Source organism: Halichoerus grypus, chromosome 4 (genome assembly GCF_964656455.1).
Source record: "Halichoerus grypus chromosome 4, mHalGry1.hap1.1, whole genome shotgun sequence".
In the NCBI taxonomy this organism is placed as follows: domain Eukaryota; kingdom Metazoa; phylum Chordata; class Mammalia; order Carnivora; family Phocidae; genus Halichoerus; species Halichoerus grypus.
Window position 1 is genome coordinate 70,763,845 of NC_135715.1, and position 22,723 is coordinate 70,786,567.

Consider the following 22,723-nt stretch of genomic DNA (forward strand, 5'->3'; position numbering starts at 1 on the left):
AAGCTTCCAACCTGGAATTGCCAACAGGCATAGACCAAAAGAATCTTCAAGAAAAGCCTGTTCCCCATTGCCGATAGACCAAGAAAGGGGTCACCTAGCAACAGAAATCCTTATTGGCAATACTCGCCCTGCTCCAGCCAAACACCAGGAGAAGAACCCTGCCCCCAGAGTTTCAGCAGGGCTGAACAGAGAGCTGATCTTCTTCCACTGCCCACAGAAGCAGGCAGTAGCACTCCAGTCCCCTGTTCAGTAGGGCTAAGCAGAGATCTTTGTAATCTTCTACCTCCGACTTGGTGGAAGCAGGTGGTGCCCTAATTCCCCACAGGAAGTGGTCTGTGGGCCAGGTGGGTAGCTGATCTTCTAGTCTCTGCCCAGAGAAAGCAGGCTGTGCCCCTGTTTCCCTGGGTAATATCAGTAGAGTCCAGTAGGTAGTTGAGTCTGACACTTACCTGGTATGAGAGAGGCAGAGTGATGTAGAAGGCTAGTTGGTGTGCTGATTGCCCTCTTCCTTTTCCCCAGTGTCAGCAGGGCCCAGCAAGTTGCTGACATTCTGCCCCAGTCCTGCAGCAACAAAGCAGTGTGAGGGAGCCCTCAACTTCCCCACTGCCAGGGGTCTGTGGGGTCCTAGGAGGCAGTGGGCCAGTGAGAGTTAGTGCCCCACTTTTGCTGGGAACGCATCAGCAGGGTTAAGCCATAAATCTACAGATTCAAGAATCTGAGGGAAATCTGAATGGGGTAAACCCAAATGGCGTGAAACCCATGATAAGACACATCATCATTAAACTTTTACAAACTAGAGACCAAAAAAAAAAAAGAAATCTTGAAAGCAGCCAGAGAGAAATAATGCATCATGTATAGGGGAACACTAACTCAAATAACAGCAGATTTCTGATCTGAAACCATGAAGGCCAGAAGAAAATGGCACAACATTTTTCAAGAACTGAAAGAAAAGAACTGTCAACCATCAGTTCTATAACCAGCAAAAATATCTTTCAAGAATGAAGGGGAAATAGACATTCTCAGACAACAAAAAAGTAAGAGATTTTGTTGCTAGGAAACCTATCTTTTCAGAATGGCTGATGAAAGTTCCCAATACATAAAGGAAATGATAATAGAAGAAGGCTTGGATCAGAAAAGGGAAAAAGGACATTAGAATGGGTAAAAAAAAAAAAAAAAAAAAAAAAAAAAGAGGGGTAAATAGACTGTCCTACTTCTCATGAGTTTCTTAAACATATCAGAAGTTTCAAGCCAAAATTCTAACACCATCTGATGTAGTGTTCAATATAAGTGGAGAAAATTCTTAAGAAGAGTATATTTTAGGGGTACCTGGGTGGCTCAGTCAGTTAAATGTCCAACGCTTGAGCTCAGCTCGGGTCTTGGTCTTGGGGTCATTAGGTCAAGCCCCACGTGGGGCTCCCGCTGGTTGTGGAGCCTACTTAAAAAAAAAAAAAAAAGTATATTTTAAAAATGGGGAGTGTCGAGGGACCAAAATGGAAATGTTTTCTATCCATCACTCACAAGTAGTTGATGCTGATACTGTAGACTTCGATAAGTTACATATATATATTGTAATATCTATATGCAGAACAAGATACTCAAAAATGTTATAAATATATCAAGGTGGAATCTTAAAACATGTTCAAGTAATGCAAAGGAAGGTAAGAAAAGGGAAATGGTGGAATTAGAGGAAACGAACAGAAAATAAATAATGAAGTGGCCAATTTAAGCCCTAATGCATGAATGGTTACCTAAAATGGTCTAACTATAACAATCAAAAGACAGAAATTGACGGAGTGGATTTAAAAAATGGCCCAACATATGTTGTTTACAAGAAACATACTTCAAATATAACTGGTAGGTAGGTTGAAAGTAAAAGAATAGAAACAGATACACCATGTTAACATTAATGATAATAGTAGTAGTAGTAATAAAAAACAGGAGTGGCTATATTAATGTCTGGTTAAAGTAGACTTCAAAGCAAAGAAAATTACTAGAGACAAAAAGGTAATTACATAATGATAGAAGGCTCCAGCCACCAGGAAGACATAAAGCAGTAAGATAAAAGATAAACCACTGCTCTGGTTTTGATGGCACATCTCTCTCTTCCTCACTGGACCATAAGAGCCTTTGAAGACAAGAATCACACCTATTGGTGTTGCCTCCCCCACCTTCCCCCGCCTTCCCCCCTCCCCCCCCACCCCCCGCTCCCCGCTCCAGCAGGTGCTTAAGAAATGTTTTGAACCAAATGTAGTGGAAGTCTACTGTAGTTGTGGTCTGGCTCACAAGAGCACCCCCTTCTCTAGGAAGGGCCTCAGAGGAGCTGAGGAGCCTATGGCTATTCGTGGCACCATGGTAGATTGTACCAACTGAGATGCCCCCTGAAGCAGAGCAAGTGTTTGCTGGCTCACTCTTGCCTTGAGGTGGTGTGAGAGCTTGCTTTCCCAAAGTACTCCCCTTTGGGGTTTTTGCTAGAGTTTCTCTTGGGTAGCTGGGTCCTAAACGTGGGGAATCTGCCCTTTAGCTACTCCACCGTCCTCTTTGTAGACCCTCCCAAGAAACCTAGGGGATCTTATGCAAATAACTTCCCAGCTCTCCTGAGAGACATATGTGGATTAGGCCCCACAGTGACCCTACACAAGAAACCATATCCATAAATAATCCCAACTTTAAGACACACTGGGGTCAACCAGCATACCATTTGATTAAGTAAGGCATTGAAATGCAGTGACAGGTCCCATCTCATGATTGGAATGTAAATCTGAGGGAGACTGGCTGGGAATAAATAGACACCTTTCTTGGTTGTATCATTATGATACTCAGTGGTTGGAAAGGAAATTATTTACTTGGCAAATCTCCACAGTAACATTATGAGATCACAGGTATGTTGCTAATGACTTGTGTGCTCTTGTTTTATAGCTTAGTAGCTGCTTAGTGCCCAGAATTAATAGGACCTGACACGGTGGCAGGTTTGCCCTAAGTCCTCAGCACCCTCAGGAAGTAAGGCCAGAGCAAGTGAGACTGTGGCTGCAGAAGGGAGATTTTCCCTTGGGGCCTTTGAGGGAGAAGCCCAGAACCATGGCCTCCCAGCCCAGTGGAAGTCAGAGGTCCAGCCCAGACATTTCCTGACTGCATGCTCCTGAGGAGTCAATCCCAGTTCTTCTTTCTACGGGGCCATTTTCATTGCCGGTGGCCAGACTTCAAATGCCAGTGGTCATTTTATCATGGCACTCCCTGACCCAGGCCTCCTCCTCACGGCCTGACCCCGTGGCCTTCAAGTGGCTGCATCAACCACATTCCCGGTGGCTCCAACTGGGCCACCCCACTGCCTGTCCACATGAGACCGTTTCTCCTTGTTCTTCATCCATGCTGGTCTCTTGGCCTCTCATTGGCTTTTTACACTTGTTTATATCCTCAATGTTAGGGCTCATCTCAGTTTTTGCCTGTCTTTGGGATCGCTCTCGTTTTGACCCTTGACATTCTCTCAGACCATCCATGCTGGGCCCCTGGCGGCTCTCAGGCATCACCCACCCGGGCAACAGCTTCTTTGACCAGAGCCCCCACTGGGTGCTCCAGCTTCTCATTCCTTCCCCTCCTCATTCCTCCTCGTCCATGAATAGTCATCCCCTAACTCCAACTTAGCCTTGCTCTAGCCCTGCTATGATAGGGGTGAACCTCCTATGTGTCCTGACCCCCTCACTCTATGGCCTTTGTGCTGAGGGTGGGCTATCACCTTGGTAAAAGTGTACATCCTGGGGCCTAGCAGCCGCCTGGCTACAAATGCCCACATTCTCTCTCCTGGCTCTGAGGCTTGGGGCAAGTCTGTGATCTTTCTCAGCCTCAGGCTCCTTATCTGGAAAATGGACATCGTCAGAGTAGCTAACATACAGGGTACTTGGGAAGACTTAATGAATTCATATAAGCATTTAGAACAGAGCCTAGCACAGAGTAAGGGCTGTGTATTTGCTCTTTTGTTAAGTTAATCTTTAAAAGTTAAGCCAGCTTTGGAAACCTTGTTTCTGTGATTTTAGGAGTGCGGCTATTGCTTCGTTGTGCTTAGTGTGCCTGGCCACCCAGCTGGAATGGGAAGGCTAAAATCAAAACCAGGTTTAAGGGAGAGGGATGGAATTAGGGACAAGCTTTTCTGTCTGTGATTTTTAAAGAAGAGTTCCCTTCTCTAAAAAAATGTGTACTTAATATTAACTCCTGAAGCAGATGCCTCTTGAAGAACAGCCATGGAAGAAATGCCTACAAAAAGTTGGTACCCTTTTCTCTGATTTGTCAGCTGACTCGGGATCTTAGCTCGAAAGCTCTTCTGGATGGTGTTTCTGTGCTGCAGGCTGGCGGGTCACAGCACTGGGCTCCGGATCTCTTAGATCTCTCGGGCCCGAGCTGTTACCATTCTCTCTTAACCCCAGGTCGCCTCTCCACCCTGCCAAGGATGTTTGCGTTCCTTGCAAGGAAGACTTTAATGTATTCTGCAATATTCCTGTGCTCCAAGTTAGTGTTTTCTCTGTAGTGGAAAAGGGAAGAAAGCGCTCCCAGGCTGCATATTGATCGCCGTTGTGGCAGATTCCCAAGTGCGGCCTGCAAGCCCCATTCGGTGGCCGCCTAGCCTGGAGAGCACTGTCTCCGGGCCCCACTTGCTAGCTTGCGCACCAGGTGGGCACCCAGGTGTGGGAACCCACAGTTCCGCCGTGCCACACGTGCATGCCTCTGGGGCTGCTGTCCGCCTGCTGCCGGGGATGCCGGCCTGCCTCTTTGTCCCTACTTGTCCCGGCCTCCCAGCTGGGATCTGTGCGGACTCAGTCCCAGAAATAGCACGATCAAGGGATAGGTGCTGTGAGAGACAGAGGGAGGGGCCAGTGCTCCTTGGGGCCTGGCAGGGGTGGGGGCTGGGAGGGATCAAAGGAGCGTCCTCGTCCTCGTCCTCGGGAAGATGACCCCGAGGAGCTCCATTTTGAAAGGCGGGTAGGTGTTCCCCAGTAGGCTGCAGGGGCAGTGGGAGTGGGATGGAGAATTCCCGGTGGAGGAAGCGCCCCCGGAAAAGGTGAAGAAGCATAGGGAGGAGCTCGCAAAGGGTGCCTGACTCCTGGGCTACCTCTGCATGAAGCCCCAGCTCCCAGGTAAGCTCCGTTTTATACTGGAAATCTTTCATTCTGGGTGGTCCAACAGCCCAACTTTTTTTTCGTTTGTTTGTTTGCCTGCCTGCAGGGGAATATGATGTCTCCCTCCACAGAACAAGGTCATTCCTTTGGGTCTAGGAGGAAATTGGAAAAGCATACCTGTAGCGGCTGACACATTCACTGCTGACACCGGCCCCCACCGCTAGGCAGGGACCCTTCAGGGGAAAGCCTCGGTCTGGAGAACAGGCAGGTGTTTGGAGGGAGGCACAGCAAGGCTCTATCATTAAATCATGCTCACCCACCTCCAGGATAAGCCAGACTAAACTCATTTTACCCTCCCTCCAGGCAGGAATTCCAAAGAACCACCCTGGACAGGTCCTTCAGTAATATACAATTATCCATGATAATTAATTAGCTAGTTAGACACTTACATTTAATTAATTAATTAAGCATTTATTAAATGATATTTATGTGACAGGCATTGCACATTCCCAGAGGGGATGCAAAGAAAAGCAAAACATGGTCTCTGCCTCCAGGAGCTCACGGCTGGAGAGAAAGATCAATAAACAAATACTACCAGTCCCATGTGATATGAGTCTATAATCACAACCACGGCCGTGGAGAAAGGAAGGCACCAGCCATACTGGCAAGGGGCTGGAGTCCAGAAGGGGGAAAGAGACGATGCTAAGAAGGGTTACTATTTAGATGAGTCTTGAAGGATGAGTAGGAGTTTAATTGGAGGCAGAGTGGGAAAGAACCTTCTAGGCAGTTCCAATAGCATTTCGAAAGGCAAGAAGTTATGAAAAGCCTTGGTCTTCACGGGGAATGTCCTGGGAAGGCTCATTAACTCACAGCGTCATGCCATTCCCCACCTCCTGGGTCCATGGCAGCCAAGCCAACCGCCCACAGCAGGTTCTCCCCGGTTCCCCCCTCCAGAGGGTCCCAGGCAGTAATAACAGATCCACAGGACTGGCGCTTGAGAAGTGGCCTCTTTGCCATCCTGGGATGAAAATTTTTGTGTCGTTCGATTGTAAGGCATTTAGAGAAGCATGGCAGGAGACGAAGCTGGGAAGGCAGTTTGGGGCTGGGATATAAAGAGCCTTGTGTGTCATCCTGAATTCCTTCTGTTGATGGTAGAAAGCCACTACAAGTTTTTAGGCCGGAGACGAACACAATCAGACCCGTGTAGACACGGTTCTCCACCTCAGTGCTGCAACGCACGGTGTGTAGCTGTTGATTGTGAGAAGGGTGGCAAAGAACCAGTTCTTTAAAGTGAGTGCTGAGGGTGGCAAAGGACGTCCTTAAAACGGTCAGGAAGGGTAGAATTAACATCACCCCCCGAATCTCTGTCACTCGCGCTGGGGAGGTAGCACAGGGGCCCCTGAAATTCCTACTGCTGTCTTGAGAATTTCCTTGGGCCTTAGGATCCCTCCCTGCGCCCCTTCGAGAGTCAGGCACCAAAAGCTGCTCCACGCCTCCTGTTCAATAACTTCTCGTTCCTGGCTCACGTGCCTTCGATACTCCCTTGGCCCGGGGGCTCGGGGGCTCATATTCCTCTGCAAGTGGTAGCTTCCCTCTCTGATAATGTGTGGTAGGGAGCAGCCCAAACTCAGGCCCTCACCTGTGCTCCTCCCAGCGAGCCTAAGCAGAGACGAGGGAATGAGTCCCACAGGTCCACTGTGGCCTCTGCTTGTCCCTGTTTGCTACCACCCCACCAGGGACGCCCCTCCTCAGGCCTGTGTCTGTAGGCCCTCAGGCAGACGCAGCCCTGGGAGGAGGCAGGGCCCCCAGGTTGCAGAGCTCTAGTGCTGGGGTGAGGCCCCCCACCGGCCTGCTTTCATCTGCTCCTCAGCTCAGCAGGGTTGGGAGCCGACATCCTTGAGACCAGGACTGTGGCAGCTATTTCTGTGGCAGTGGGTGAGCTCTGACCACGCCAGTGTGGGAGAACGGCACCAGCTGAGCCTCAAACTTCCAGAATGTGCCCCTGCTCCGTCCCACACCGCCCACAGCAGCATGCTGCCGGCCCCACACCCAGCCCGGCCCACGGTTAGCAACAGCCCTCCGTGCCTCAGGGTTTTCTCACCATTTCTTGTTAGTGCTTCAGGTCTGTGCACGCTTCCCTCCCACATCTGCAGGTTCTCCAGAATTGAGGTGGGGGGGTGTTCATGCTCTTGTCAGTGGCCCCAGCTCTCTTCTCCATAAACGACAGGCCGGAGCCTCGCGATTTAATATAGTCCAGGAAAAGCAGGTGCTCTAAGGCCTAACTATTCTAGAACCAACTATTGCTACACTTAGTTTCACTTATTTAAGAAAGCTGAAGAATAACTTAAGGCTTTTGGCAACATTACAACTTTTGCATCTTATTATTCGTCAACCACCTATATTTTTGTTTTTAAATATAAATGCTATTTATTTTTTGGTATAGATAATCCACCTTCTTTTGTTCAAAACTTGGTACAGAAAGGTGTGTGCTACAATAAAAAATTTCCCTCCTTCCCCAGCCACCCTGTTACCGGCAGGCAACTGGGCTAACCAACTTCTCATGGAGTGAACTTGAGACCCCACCACACCTTTTGTATCATAAAAACGTTCAAACCCACAGAAAAGCTGGAAGCGTACGGTGAGCCCATTCACCTAGATTCACCACTTGTTTTGCAACATTTGCTTTATCTGTGTGTATGTACCCGTCTCTCTTTCTCCACATACACACACACACACACACACACACACTTTTTTCTCGAACTATTTGAAAGTTGCAAACATCAGGACTCCTGACTCGTAAATACTTGAGCAGGGACCCCCTAAGAACAAGCACTTTCTTCTCCACAACCATAATATCACTATCACGTGCAAGAAATGTAACATTAACACAACAAAATTACATAAAATTCCTTCCAATTGGCCCAAGAATGTTCTTTGTGACAAAGTTTCGCTCTAGAAGCCAGTCAGCACGGATTTCCTCTGGTTTTCGCCACTCTTTCGCCTAGAGCAGCCCAGATCAGTTGTCTTGTGGAGGGGCCCTCGGTTCGGACTCGTCTGATTATTTCCTCATAATTAGATTCAGGCTAAAGGATTTTGACAAGGCACATAATGTTGTCAACCACGTATCTTTGATTCTATAGGAGCAGTTCCCTCAGGAACCATCTATAGAAGGGTTATAATGCTCCTCTTGAAAATTTATAAAAGAACTGCCTGATGTGTTGAGAATCACCCAAAGGCACAAAATGAGAGGGCAAATTTCAACTCTAATTGGCATAACACAATGTTACAGTCCTCTCCTTTTAAACTTCTGATTTGATGACATTTTTAAAATGTTCTGTCACCCTCGGATGAGTGTAAGTTCTGCCAGGGTAAATGACTTACGATGGCATGGCTCTGCTGTGCCAGCAACGTTCTCAGGAAGCCCCTGAGTCCAGCTCGAATCGGAAAGAGGCGCTCAGTGTTTGGATCCAGGGGTCATTTTGCCACACGCTCTTGGTTCTGGCAACACTCTTCAGCATCCTGACGGATTGTACTAAACTCCAAGTGAGCAGGTAAACTTCCTGGAGTGTATTTGACGACCCACTCATCTTGGTGTGTTACAGCAGGTGACATTCAAGATAAGACGTTTTACAGAAATCATGTTAAAACTCTTTGAGGCCTTTTATTGGTAAGGCTCACCCTTACAACTGTGGGGTTTCCCCTGTGCACATCGAAGAAACTATTTCCTGAGGAAAGTCTCAGTCCTGCTTTCTGGTTCTCTTCTAATCCACCTGGGAGGAGCTGATCTTTCATCCAAGCAAGGGTAATTTTCATAGGAAATTTGAAGCTTTGCTTCCTTCAATCATGGCCACCAAAACTTCTGAGCCTTCCTTTAAACAAGCTAGTCAGAATACCTACATGTCAGACCGTGTTGAATGACTAAACAATTGAATAAACAAAATGAGTTTCAAAAAAGAGCCCAAGGGCCTGCTAACCTTCCCTTCTTCTTATGTGGTTTTTGGAGGAGGTGCTTCCCCCTGCTCCACGGTGGAGTCTGAGCGAGGTGTGGCTTGAAAAAGAATATTCAAATTTGTAATGTAATTTTATTTTTGCAAAATGAAAAATGACCTCTCATTTTTAAAATTAAGACGACAGAATGTGAAGCTCTCCACATTCTTCTGGGGGATGGAGGGAAAGGAAAGGCAGTGCTCATCTCTTATCCCTCCCCCACAAGTGAGGATTATCAGAGATGGTTCTCAACTCTCTAATTAAACTCTGCTCCTAAATGCTGAGCCCGGGCAACATGTGAGTAACTTTGGAAACTTCTTTCCACTTTGAGTGACATTTGTACCAACTACCACAGGAATAAAAGGCCAGTGTCACTCACCAGCTAAGAAGCTGTAGTAGAAAGTGTCAAGAAAGAAGGTGACAGAAATTCACAGGAAGGAGCATTAAAGCAATTGCCGAAGCCAGACACCAAGGAGGACGCTGTGACTGGAAGCCAGTGAGCACAGTGGGCTGTCCTTAGCACCCAGCGGACACTACGAAAACATTTCTACTCACCTCACATTCTTCTCATTTGGTCAGCCTTATGTATAAATATCTTACATGTCACGCCAACTCCACCGCCAGAGAGCTGATGTCATTCGGCTATGTTGTATTAGCTCCCCAGAGAAATGCCAGCAAAGAACCATAAATCCATGGTATCCGTGACTTCTGAAGATAGTCAGTGTAAGAAACAGTTACATCAAATCACTATTACATAAAGGCTTATCTATGATCAGTTCCTTCCAGCCCTTATACACTGATGGGCTTCCTTTTACTAAATAATGAAAACTATGCAGCTCGTGTGTGTCTTGTTTTACCTTAGTTCTTAACTAAGTTTTTGCTTTAGTTGTAAGAGTTTGTGTTGATCTAGGGTTTTGGACCAAATTCTCTTCCGGTCTCCATTGCTTTGTAGTTGGTGTTTTTAAAAACAAGCAAACAAAAAATCTTTTAAAAGGGATTTCTATATATTTTTTGACTATCATTTTATTTTTGGAAATAAGTGGCATTATCATGTTAATATTTCTCTAGAAATAATTTCATACTGTGGCTTTTATTATAAACTGTCTTATCAAAAGGGACTCTTTCCTTTTTAAACATTTTATTTTATTTATTCATTTTGGGGGGGGAAGAACAGAGAGAGAGGGAGAGAGAATCTTAAGCAGGTTCCACGCCCAGCACAGAGCCCAACACAGGGCTTGATCTCACAACCTGAGCCAAAATCAAGAGTTGGACGCTTAACTGAGTCCCAGGCACCCCTAAAAATTTTATTTTTATTTATTTTAAAGACAATATTTAAAAAGCAGTTATAGATTTGCAATAAAATTGAGAGAAGTTTACAGAGATTTCACATATGCCCCCTCTCCCCTCACATTTATATATTCCGCCATTGTCAATATTGCTCCCCAGAATGGTACAATTTTTACTAAGGATGAACATACGTTGACATGTCAAGCTCACCCACAGCCAATAGTTTACCTTATTGTTCACTCTTCATGTTGGACAAATGTATAACAACATATGTCCATCATTATAATATCATACAGAGTATGTTCACTGTCCTAAAAATCCTTTGTGCTTTGCCTATTTATCTCTCCCTTCCTTCCCCTACCCCTGGCAACCATTGATCTTTTTACTGTCTCCATAGTTTTGCCTTTTCCAGAATGCCATATACTTGAGTTATATAGTATACAGCCTTTTCAGATTGGCTTCCTTCACTTAGTAATATGCACTCAAGATTCCTCCCTGTCTTCTCATGGCTTGGTAAGTTCATTTCTTCTTCTTTTTTTAAATTTATATTTATTTATTTGAGAGAGAGAGAGACAAAGATAGCAACAGAGAGCATGAGTGAGCACAAGCTGGAAGGAGAGGGAGAAGAGGGAGAAGCAGGCTCCCCCATGAGCTGGGAGCCTGATGCAGGGCTCGATCCCAAGATCCTGGGATCATGACCTGAGCCGAAGGCAGACACTTAACCAACTGAGCCACCCAGGAGCCCCTATAAGCTCATTTCTTCTTAGTGCTGAGTAATATCGACTGTCTGGATGTACCACAGTTTATTTATCCATTCACCTACCGAGGGACATCTTGATTGTTTCTAAGTTATGGCAGTTATGAATAAAGCTACTGTGAACATCTGTATGTGGGTTTTTGTGTGGATATAAGTTTTCAGTTCCTTTGAGTAAATACGAAGCAGTGTGGTTGCTGGATCATGTGGTAAGAGTATGTTTACTTTTGTAAGAAATCACCAAACTCTTCTTAAGTGTCTGCACCATCTTGCATTTCCACCAGCAATGAATGAGAGTTCCTGTTGCTCCACATCCTCATCAACATTTGGTATTGTCAGTGTTCTGGATTTTGGCCATTCTAATAGGTATGTAGTGGTATCTCATTATTGTTTTAGTTTGCATTTCCCTGATGACATATGATTTGGGGCATCTTTTCAAATACTTGTTATCTATATATCTTCTTTACTGAGACGTCTATTGAAGTCTTTTGCCCATTTTTAAATTAGGTTGTTTGTTGTCTTATTGTTGAGTTTTAAGAGTTCTTTGTATATTTTGGATAATAGTCCTTTACCAGAAGTGTCTTTAGCAAATATTTTCTTCCAGTTTGTGGCTTGTCTTCTCATTTTCTTCATATTGTCTTTCATAGAGCAGAAGGTTTTAATTTTAATGAGGCTCAGATTATTTCTCTCATAGAGCCTGTCTCTAGTGTTGTATCTATAAAGGTATCACCATACCCAAGGCTATATAGGTTTTATTCTATGGTATCTTCCAAGAGTTTTATAGTTTTGTGTTTTCCATTTAGGTCTATGATCCATTTTCAGTTAATTTTTGTGAAGAGTGTTAATGTCTGTGTCTAGATTCACCTTTTTTTTTTTTTTTTTTTTTTTGCATGTAGATGTATAGTTGTCCCAGCAGCATTTGTTGAAAAGACTATTTTTGCTCCATTGTATTGCTTTTGCTTCTTTGTCAAAGATCAGTTCTGGGCTCTCTATTCTATTACACTGATCTATTTATCTTCTCTTTCACCAATACCATACTGTCTTGATTTCTATTGACATTTATAGTAAGTCTTGAAGGTAGGTAGCATCAGTCCTCCAACCTGGTTCTTCTACTTCAATATCATGTTGGCTGTTCTAGGTCTTTTGCCTCTCCATACAAACTTAGATTTGGTTTGTTGATATCCATAAAATAACTCCCTGAAATTTTGATTGAGGTTGCATTGAATCTATAGGTCATGTTGGGAAAAACTGACATCTTGACAATACTAAATCTTCCTAACCATGAAATATGTTTCCGTTTAGTTTTTTGATTTTATTCATCAGAGTTTTATAGTTTTTCTCATATAGATCTTGTATATATTTTATTAGATTTATACCTAAGTGTTTCATTTTTTTAGTTGCTAATATAAATGCTGTTGTGTTTTTAATTTCAAGTTCCGCTTGTTCATTGTTGGTATATAGGAAAACAACAACTTTTGTATATTAACCTTGTATCCTCAAAACTTAATAATTTATTAGTTCCAAGAGGTTTATTTGTTGTTGACTCTTTCAGATTTTCTTCATAGATGACCATGTCATCTGTGACCAGTTTTATGCCTTCCTTCCCAATCTGTATACCTTTTCTTTTCTTTTCTTGCATTATTACATTAGCGAAGACTTCCAGTATGTTAAAAAAGAGTGGTGAGAGGGGACATCCTTGCCTTTTACCTGATCTTAGAGGGAGAGTGTCAAATTTCTCATCATTAAGTATGATGTTAGCTGTAGGCTTCTTGTAGGTAGTCTTTATCAAGTTGAGGAAGTTCCCCTCTATTCCTTGTTTATTGAGAGTTTTATCATGAATGGGTTTTGGATTTTGTAAAATACTTTTTCTGCATTTGATATGATCATGTGACTTTCGTTTTTTAGTCTTTTGATGTGATGAATTACATTAGTTGGTTTTTGAGTGTTGAAGCAGGCTTGCATACCTGGCTGGGATAAACCTGAGTCATGGTAGATAACTCTTTTTTACTTGTTTGGATTCAATTTGCTAATGTTTTGCTGAGGATTTCTGCATCTATGATCGTGAGAGATATTGGTCTGTGGTTTTCTTAAAATGTCTTTGTCTGGTTTTGGTATTGGGGAAATGCTGGCCTAATGGAATGACTTAGGAAGTATTCCCTCTGTTTCTATCCATTGAAAAAGATTGTAGAGAATCAGCGTAATTTCTTCCTTAAATGTTGGTAGATTCAACAGTGAATCCATGTGGGGCTGGTGATTTCTATTTTAGAAGGTTATTAATAATTGATTCGGTTTCTTTAATAGATACAGGCCTATTCAGATTGTCCAATTTTTCTTATGTAAGTTTTGGCAGATTGTGTCTTCCAAGGCATTGGCCCATTTCATTTAGGTTATCAAATCTGTGGGCATAGAGTGTGTCATAGTATTTCCTTCTTATCCTTTTACTTTCCATGGAATTCGTAGTTATGTCCCTCTTTCATTTCTGATATTAGTAATCTATGTCCTCTCTCTTTTTTTCTTAGTCTAGCTAGAGGTTGATATTATCAATTTTATGATCTTTTCAGAGAACCAGCTTCGGTGTCATTGATTTCTTCTAGTGATTTCCTGTTTTCAATTTCATCGATTTCTGCTTTGTTCTCTTCTGCCTACTTTGGATTTAATTTGCTCTTTTTTCTACTTTCCAAAGGTGAAAATTTAGATTATTGGAGAGCTTTCTTCTTCTTCTTCTTCTTCCTTTTTAAAGATTTTATTTATTTATTTTATTTTAGAGAGAGGGGAGGGGAAGAGCTGAGGGAGGGGGGAGGGGGAAAGAATTTCAAGCAGACTCTGCACTGAGTGCAGAGCCCAATGCGGAGCTTGATCTCATGACCCTGAGATCATGACCTGAGCTGAAACTAAGCGTCTCATCCTTAATGGACTTAGCCACCCCAAGATTTTTCTTCCTTTTTAATATAGTCATTCAGTGCTGTAAATTTCCCTCTAAGAACTGCTTTCACTGCATCCCAAAAATTTTCCTAAGTTGTGTTTTCATTCTTATTTTGTTCTTATTCTTATTTCATTTGTATTTAGTTTATTTTTAAGTTTCTCCTGAGATGTTTTCTTTGACCCATGTATTATTAGAAGTGTATTGTTTAATCTTTATTTATTTTAGGATTTTCCAGTTATCTTTCTGTTATTGATTTGTAGTGTAATTCCATTGTGGCCTGAGAGTACATATTGTATAATTTGTATTCTTTTATATTTGTTAAAGTGTGCTTTATGACCCAGAATGTGGTTTATCTTGGTGAATGTTCCACGTGAGCTTGAGAAAAATGTGTATTCTGCAGTAGTCTATAGATGTCAATTATACCCAGTTGGTTGATGGTGTTGTTGAGTTCAACTATGTCCTTACTGATTTTTGTCTCCTGGATCTGTTCATTTCTGAGAGAGAGGGGTTAAAGTCTCCAACTATGATAGTGGATTCATCTATTTCTCCTTGAAATCTATTAATTTTTGCCCCATGTAAGTTGGATGCTCTGTTAAGTACATACACATTAAAAATTATTATGTCTTATTGGAGAATTGACTGCTTTATCATTACGTAATGCCCTTCTTTCTGCCCAATAACTTTCTTTACTTTGAAGTCTGCTCTGAAATTCATATAGCTACTCCAGCTTTCTTTTGATTAGTGTTAACATGCTATATTTTTCTCTATCCATTTACTTTTAATTATACGTGTCATTGTATTTAAAGTGGACTTCTTGTAGACAACATATAGTTGGGTTGTGTTTTTTTTTGACCCATTCTGACAATCTCTGTGTTTTAATTGGTATATTTAAACCACTGATATTCAAGTGATCATTCATATAGTTGGATTACTATCTACATTGTTTGTTACTGTTCTTGATTTTTTGCCCGGTTCTTTTTTCCTATTTTTGTCTTCCACATTTTTTTGACCTGTGGTTTTAATCAAACAATATATATGATTCCATTTCTCTCTTTACTTAGCATATCAATTATACTTTTTAAAAAACTTGTTTTAGTAATTGTCTTAGAGTTTGCAACATACATTTATAACTAATGCAAGTCCACTTTCAAATAACACTATACCACTTTACAGGTAGTGTGAATACCTTGTAAAAACAAAATAATCCCAATTCTTTCCTCTTGTCCCTTGTATCATTGGTGTCATTCATTTCACTTACATGTAAGCAAACATAAACATATGTATATATAAAATATATATACAGACATAAGATACATACATAAGCATACATAATCAAATATATTGTTGCTATTATTTTGAACAAACTGTTATCTTTTAGATCGATTAAGAATAAGAAAAAAAAGTTTTTATTTTACCTTCATTTGTTCTTTTTTTGAGGCTCTTCCTTTTTTATGTAGACCTGAGTTTCTGACCTACATTACTTTCATTCTCTCGGGAGAACTTATTTTAACATTTCTTTTTTTTTTTTTTTAGGCAGGGGAGGGGCAGAGGGAGAGAGAGAGAGCGAATCTTAAGCAGGCTCCAGGCCCAGCATGGAGCCCTACACAGGGCTCAATCTCACAACCCTGAGATCATGACCTGAGCTGAAATCAAGAGTCAGATGCGTAACCGACTGAGCCACCCAGGTGCTCCTTAACATATCTTATAAAGCAGGTCTACTAGCAACAAATTGTCCAGATGTTTATTTGTCTGAGAAAGTCCATTTCCCCTTCACTTTTGAAGGATAATTTTGCAGGGTACAGAATTGCAGTGGGTTTTTTTCTCTCAATACTTTAAATATTTCGCTCTACTGTCTTGGTTGCCTGGTTTCTGAGGAGAAGTTGGATGCAATTCTTAACCTTGTTCCTCTGTGGGTAAGATTAAAAAAAAAAAGACTTTATTTATTTGAGAGAGAGCGGGAGAAAGTGAATGAGAGAGGGAGAGGGAGAGAGAATCTGAAGTAGACTCCGCACTGAGCACAGGGCCTGATGTGGGGCTCAATCCCACAACCGCGAGATCACGACGTGAGCTGAAACCAAGAGTCGAATGCTTAACTGACAGCACCCAGGCACCCCATAGGTAAGATTTTTTTTTTTTTTTTTACCTCTGGCTTTTTTCAGGATTTTACAAAATTATCTTTGACTTTCTGTACTTTGAAAATGATATACTGAAGTCTGGTGGGGTTTTTTGTTGTTGTTGTTGTTGCTGTGTGTGTTTGTTTTGTTTTTGCATTTATTCTGCTTGGTATTCTCTGAGCTTCCTGGATCTGTTGTTCGATGTCTGACATTAATTTGGGGAAAGTTGTCAGTCATTCAAATATTTCTTCTGTTTCTTCCTCTCTTCTCCTTCTGGTATTCCCATTCCCATTACATATATGTTCCACCTTTTGGAATTTCCCACACTCCTTGGATATTCTGTTCTATTTTGTTCAGCTTCTGTTCTTTTTGCTTTTCAGTTTTCAAGGATTTTTTGACATAGCCTCCAGCTCAGAGATTCATTCCCCATCCAGTCCGGTCTACTAATAAGCCCATCAAAGGCATTCTTCATTTCTGTATCAGTGTTTTTGATGTCTAGCATTTCCTTTCGGTTCTTTCTTAGGATTTCCGTCTCTCTGCTTACATTGCCAGTCTGCTCCTGCATGCCGTCTACTTTGTCCATTAGAACCCTCAGCCTATTAATCATAGTTGTTTTAAATTCCCGGCCTGATATTTCCAACAGCCCTGCCATGTCTGGTTCTGATGCTTGCTCTGTCTCTTCAAACTGTGTTTTTTTGCCTTTTGGTGTGAATGTAATTTTTTCTTGATAGCTGAACATGATGTACCGGGTAAAAAGAGCTGCTGTAAATAGGCCTCTGGTGATGTGATGGTGAGGTGTGGGGGAGGGGGGAGCGTTCGTCATCCTGTCCTTAGGTCTCAGTCGCTTAGTGAGCCTGTGCCTCTGTGCTGTGAGCTTCACAAGTGTTTCTCAGTTTTTTCTTTCCCTTTAGGTAGACCAGAATGGCAAGAGTGGGATAGAGTTGGATGTTCCCTTTCTCCGTACCAGTTAGGCTCTGATAATAAGCATGCAAGGCTTTGGTTAACTAGTTTCCCCTGAGGGCCGGTCTTTTTAAGAAAAACAGTGCTCTGGGGTATTTCAGAATGGTTCCTTAGCCTCCTCCCACTTCCTGGAAACCCAAGGGAATTTTTCTCCAATATTTACTGTGGGAACCTAGTCAGTTTACCAGAGGTAATATTGTGGGGGCCCCCTGTGACCAGGTTCCCCTGGAGTTTTTAACTCTCAGACTCATCTGCACGGAGCCTCCAGCAATTAGTCAATCGTGGGGCAGGCTCCCAGGTCTCTGCTCTGGTCAGCTAGTGGCTGCCTGGCTGTGTCTCCAGTCTCAGGGACAGCGGTCTGCCCTGTGTCCTCCCCTCGCTATGGGCCCAAGAAGAGTTGCTGATTCTTCAGTCCCTTCAGCTTTTTACTTGTAGTTAGGAGGGAGTGTGGACTTCCAAGTTCTTTATATGTGGAACAGGAAACCAGAAGCCCTATCCTTGCCTTCAAACATGCAATTTCAACACATTTTAAAAGATATTGAAATAGCTATTTATGTGGGTTTTATTATACACACACACACACACACACACACACCCACGCAGAACCTCAGTCCTAAAAATCTAAAAGGTTAGAATACTGTGGGCAACATTTTATTTTATTTTTTTTAAAGATTTTATTTATTTATTTGACAGAGAGAGAGACAGAGCGAGAGAGGAAACAAGCAGGGGGAGTGGGAGAGGGAGAAGCAGGCTTCCCGCGGAGCAGAGAGCCCGATGCGGGGCTCAATCCCAGGACCCTGGGACCATGACCTGAGCCGAAGGCAGACGCTTAACGACTGAGCCACCCAGGCGCCCCCTGTGGGCAACATTTTAAAGTAAAACTACTCTAGTCCCGGGACATTCCTTTTAAAAGAACATTGACATTCATTTTCCTCAAATTCCTGATCTTCCTACCCTTCTTACAAGTAAGAACAAAAGCCGTAACGATTAGTACTGGGTATTAGGTTCTATGTTCCAGGGACTGCGCTAGAAGCTTCACCTGTGTTAGTGCTAATTCTCACCAACAATCCTCCATAAAAGGAATTATTTAACCCATTTTATGGATTAAGAAACTGAGGCTCAGCAAGTTTGGACACCTTGCCTACGGCTATACAATTAGTAATTTAATAGGCAGATAGTAATAATAATAATGGTGCCTTAAATCATTATGGTCAAACCTCATCAGTCAGAGTCCTGCCCAACTCTGGTGATTAGTGAAAAAGCCCATTGGCTTAGTCGGCAAGTGACCTTTGCAAACACTGCTAGGTGTGTGGGCTGTGTGTGCGTGTGAGATTATTTTGGACCACGTTGTCATTATCTCATGGTTCACCATCCTATTCTGAAATATGCTTTCCTAACCCATTTTATCAGAACCTTTCATGAGGTGTCATTACCCCCCCCCAGCTATTTCATACCCCGGTTTTGCAGTTTCCAACAGTAGAATGCCTGGTTTGGAGATGGCATTGATGAGTTACCAGCAGACTTATAACGATGTGGGTTTTTTTTATTAGGCTAAAAGTGGTTTGGTTTTAGTGTTTTGGTAACCCTGTGTTTACCCACCCTCAAATCAAATAGTCTTTTTCAACTCAAATAAGCTATTTCCTTCTTAGATCCAACAGCTTTCAAGCTTTGAAGATAAAAGGACAGGCTGTTTCAGGGCTCAGAACTTTCCATGATGTGTTGTCGAGACAGGAAGTGAATTTGCAACCCTTGACGTGTCCTGAGGAGTTCATTCAAGACAGAGGCATCCGATTCCAAAGCAGCAACCTTGAATTCCTTGAACCGTGAAGCACATTCTGCGGCTCTGTGGTTCTCAAAGGTGGAAGTGAGCACGTGCAGGAGCTGCTCTGGATGCCCACGCTGCCACGGGGACAGCCCCAGGGAGCCCGCAGCTGAGAAGTCAGACTGTCCCGCATCGAGGACACCCTAAAGGGGAAGGGCGGCATTGGTTGGAAAATGGGTAACTAGTATTTGTCAATGACAACATTAAAAAATTAAGGGCCTCATGTAGAAAAACATGATTAAAATACAAATTTAATATATTCATGTTTTATCTTCTCAATGAAAACTGAGAAGTAATCATCTACACATTTGTCATGCTCAACAGAGCCCGTAGAGAGGTTAATATGGATCATTAAACATCATCTATTAAGAAATTACATTTCACAATAGTGAGTAAAGGGAAAACACATTAGCAAACAAAGAATGCCATTCTTCCCCCCAGTTTATTCCCATGCTCAGACTACACTCTTCGTAACAAGAGGAGAAGAAAGACAAAGTTAAAAGCTCTTAAAATTTAGGACGTAATAGAATTGCTGCTGCTTGTGAAATACTGTTTTAAGTCTGTTTATTCCAAAGTCAGGTCAGAATGCCACCTTAAAGTGATGAAGTGCAACAGGGTCTAATCCTCTCCCACTTCTTAGCTTAAGAAAGTCTTTTACCCCCCGTACGACCACAGAGGTAGGCTTATACAGCATAGTGGAGTTTTTAAACGTTGTTGAACACAATTCACAGTTGAGCCATTTTTGACAATGGCCACTCGGGCCCCACCTACGGGTCTGGGATGAAACGGCTCCATCAGAGGCCACCTGGAGCCTGCAGGTGCAGGAGCATGGAGGGTAACACAAATGTCGTGCGGCCCCAAAACGGAGACCTATGGGGAGGAAGCAAGAGAGCCTGTGGAGTCTGGTAGCTTCATGCTGGTCACTTTCCAGGGGCTGCAGGACTTGTCAGTTGGCCCGGCGTTCATGAGGTACCCGGTGCGGCTGGACGAGGTTAACCGGCTGTGGGGCTAGAGTCCAGGCCCCGCTCTCCCCGCCAGTCCTGGCTGCCTGACCACAGCAGGTTACCCAACCTTAGCAAGACTTGTTTGCAAACCCTGTAAAATAAGGACAGTGCCTTAGCAGGTGAGGGTGAGGGTTCCACGAGTTGGCCCGTGAAGGGAATTCTGCGCCCCGCTTGGCACACGCGACCTCCCCCGCACACTCTCCACCTCACGCGCGTGCCTCATTTTCTCCTCCTGCTGGCACCTTTCTTTCTTTTTTTTTTTTAAAGATTTTATTTATTTATTTTACAGACAGAGACACAGCGAGAGAGGGAACACAAGCAGGGGGAGTGGGAGAGGGAGAAGCAGGCTTCCCGTGGAGCAGGGAGCCCGATGCGGGGCTCAATCCCAGGACCCTGGGATCATGACCTGAGCCGAAGGCAGACGCTTAACGACTGAGCCACCCAGGTGCCCCTGCTGGCACCTTTCTTGATCGGGGCAAGCTGCCTGGCGTCTGGGCCGCTGGACTCCCTCCCTCTACCCCTCCAACCACCGCACACACCCCTGCCTGCTTCATCTTCATAAAATACCACTTGGCACGTGCATCACTTTCTCCCCTGCTCAAAGACATTCAGTGGCTCCCACCTGACTTCAGGACAAAAATTAAACATGTTAGCATGATGTTTACCCTCCCAAATGGGCCTCATATGTCTGCCCTGCTCCCCCACTCCCCTCTTGCTATTCCCCAACACACTGCCATCCTAGTGTCTTCCAATCTTTTCCAGTTTCTCCTGTAGGGAAGCACGCTCACCTCCTTTCTGTGATTCCCTTTAGGCAAAAGTTCTGTCCTCCAAGGAGGCCTCCATCACTGTGAGCACAGCCCCTGGATCCCGGAGCCATGACTGGGGTCTCACTTCCTGACTCGTGCCCATTTTCCTCCCCCATTTTTCCTCACTGGGCGCCTAGCTCCTTCTGTCTCCTGCATCCCAGCATCTGCTGCAACACGGCCCTGTGGCCTTCAGGCCAGGCTGCTGGGGGCGAGGGGACGAGGGGACTCAGAGACACAGAATACAGGTCGTGCACACAGACAGGAAGGACAAGCCATGCCCTTTCTGCCTGTAAGCAGGTCTGAAAATGGAACAACTCTTTTTTTTTTTAAAGTCTCAAGAAAGATGTACTTTATTATTAATACTGTCTGTACTAAAGGGGAGCCCTCATTGGGACTGGGCTAAAATGATCAAAATTAGCCCTGCAAATAGTGCTAACTTAGGAGTGCCTTGTCTTAGCCTGAGGTCACGGATTCAGCAAATGTTCTGGCCCTGCTCTGAGGAGGCACCATGCCAGCCGTTGGAATCACAGCTCCTGTCTTCCAGGATGGGGCAGAGAGGCAGACAAAGAAATGAGCGCTTTTACCCCCAGAGTCGAAGCTGCAATTGCTACAGGGGCATAAGCTCAGGGCACTGTGCATGCCCTTCGGAGGGACCCAGAGCACAGTCAGGAGAGGTCCAGGGGAATGTCCTGAGGAGCGTGGGCTACCTGAGCGAGGCCCAGCTGATGCCTGGTGTTAGTGGCGAGAAGGAGAAAGGAGGTGTCAAGGAGTGAGGCTGGAGCGAGAGGAGCAGCGAGTTATGGGACCCGGAGGTGAGAGGGAGGGTGGTGTGTTTGGAACAGAAACGACGGGGTGAGGTGAGGTGGGGCGGCGGCTACAAGGTGCCGGAGAAAGCAGAACAGGTTGGCAGGGGCCAGATGGCGGAAGGCCTTTCTGCCCTGTTAAGGGGTTTGGACTCTCTCCGAAGGGTTTTAGGGCAGGCAGCCTCTGCGACAGAGCGAAGTATGGTGTGATCTGGAGATCAGATTCTAGACCTTTGTCGCCAGGGTTTGCTGTTCTGTTTAATACCCTTTCTGAACGAATTCTGTAAAGTCTGTAATCTTTGTCATGTTTAGCCACTGAACCCTCTGCTCAGTTGGTTCCAGAGATGTCCTTAAATTCCTGTGACCCATAAATCTCCCAGTCATTGCCCAGGGGCCCTGTGCACGCGGCGGGGTACATCTTCGATCCTCGGCCAGACAGCGGCCAAACGTGCCTTCTTAGCCTTCACTTCCTGCTTGTGCAGAGCCTCAAGGTCAGCCGGGGGGTGAGAGCTCGGGGCCTTCTCAGGTCCTCAGGAACACAAGGCCGTGCGCATGCACATGGCTGTCCAGATGCCCAGGAATATGCCAAAGCTTTTAAAGCCCCAAAGGAGAAGCATTCCTCAGCTTTTCCTTTTCAGCTTTCTGGTTAGCTGCTTGTGTGCCCCAACTGCTCTTCCATTCCTCCAGCAGCCACAGGGGACCCAGCCACAAAGTGAAACAATTGTCTCTAATTGGGGGGGTAGGTGGTAGACAGCCCTGGAGAAAAGGCTTTTTGCGTGGAGTGAGTTCAAGTCAGGTCAAATAAAGATGATCTTGCAAGTGGGGTCTTCCAGAGAACTACCAGGGTGACTGGATCATGGCAGCTCCCTGGGAATGAGGTTTTAAGGGAGCTCCTGCCCTATTTTCATCCTTCTGCTGGCTGCCAGGCCGCCGGCTTTACTATGTTCGGTTTTCAAGGCAATAGCAGGGCTGGAGACGGGCAGAGTGGAACAGTGCAAGTTCAAGTACCATAAACCTCACTGTTCTTACCAAGACTTAGTCACTTAAACTGAAGAAAAGCTTCCTGGATTACTGCAAGCCTTTGGTTAGTTCTGGAGTTCTGACAAAGTTGAGTTTGACAACTTATTGTCAGTGTTGTTCCTTTTTTGGAGGAGAAAA

The 22,723-nt window shown here is 44.2% G+C and overlaps 1 protein-coding gene across 1 annotated transcript in view; it reads left to right on the forward strand.

Annotated features, from left to right (window-relative positions):
- Positions 1 to 19,155, forward strand: part of KATNAL1 (katanin catalytic subunit A1 like 1) — a 198,102-nt gene extending 178,947 nt beyond the window's left edge. The window contains exon 10 of the mRNA XM_036119082.2: positions 18,780 to 19,155. Within this exon, the coding sequence (XP_035974975.1) occupies positions 18,780 to 18,802 (23 nt within the window). The 3' untranslated portion in view covers positions 18,803 to 19,155. The remainder of the gene's footprint in view (positions 1 to 18,779) is intronic.
- The last annotated feature ends 3,568 nt before the right edge of the window (positions 19,156 to 22,723 follow it).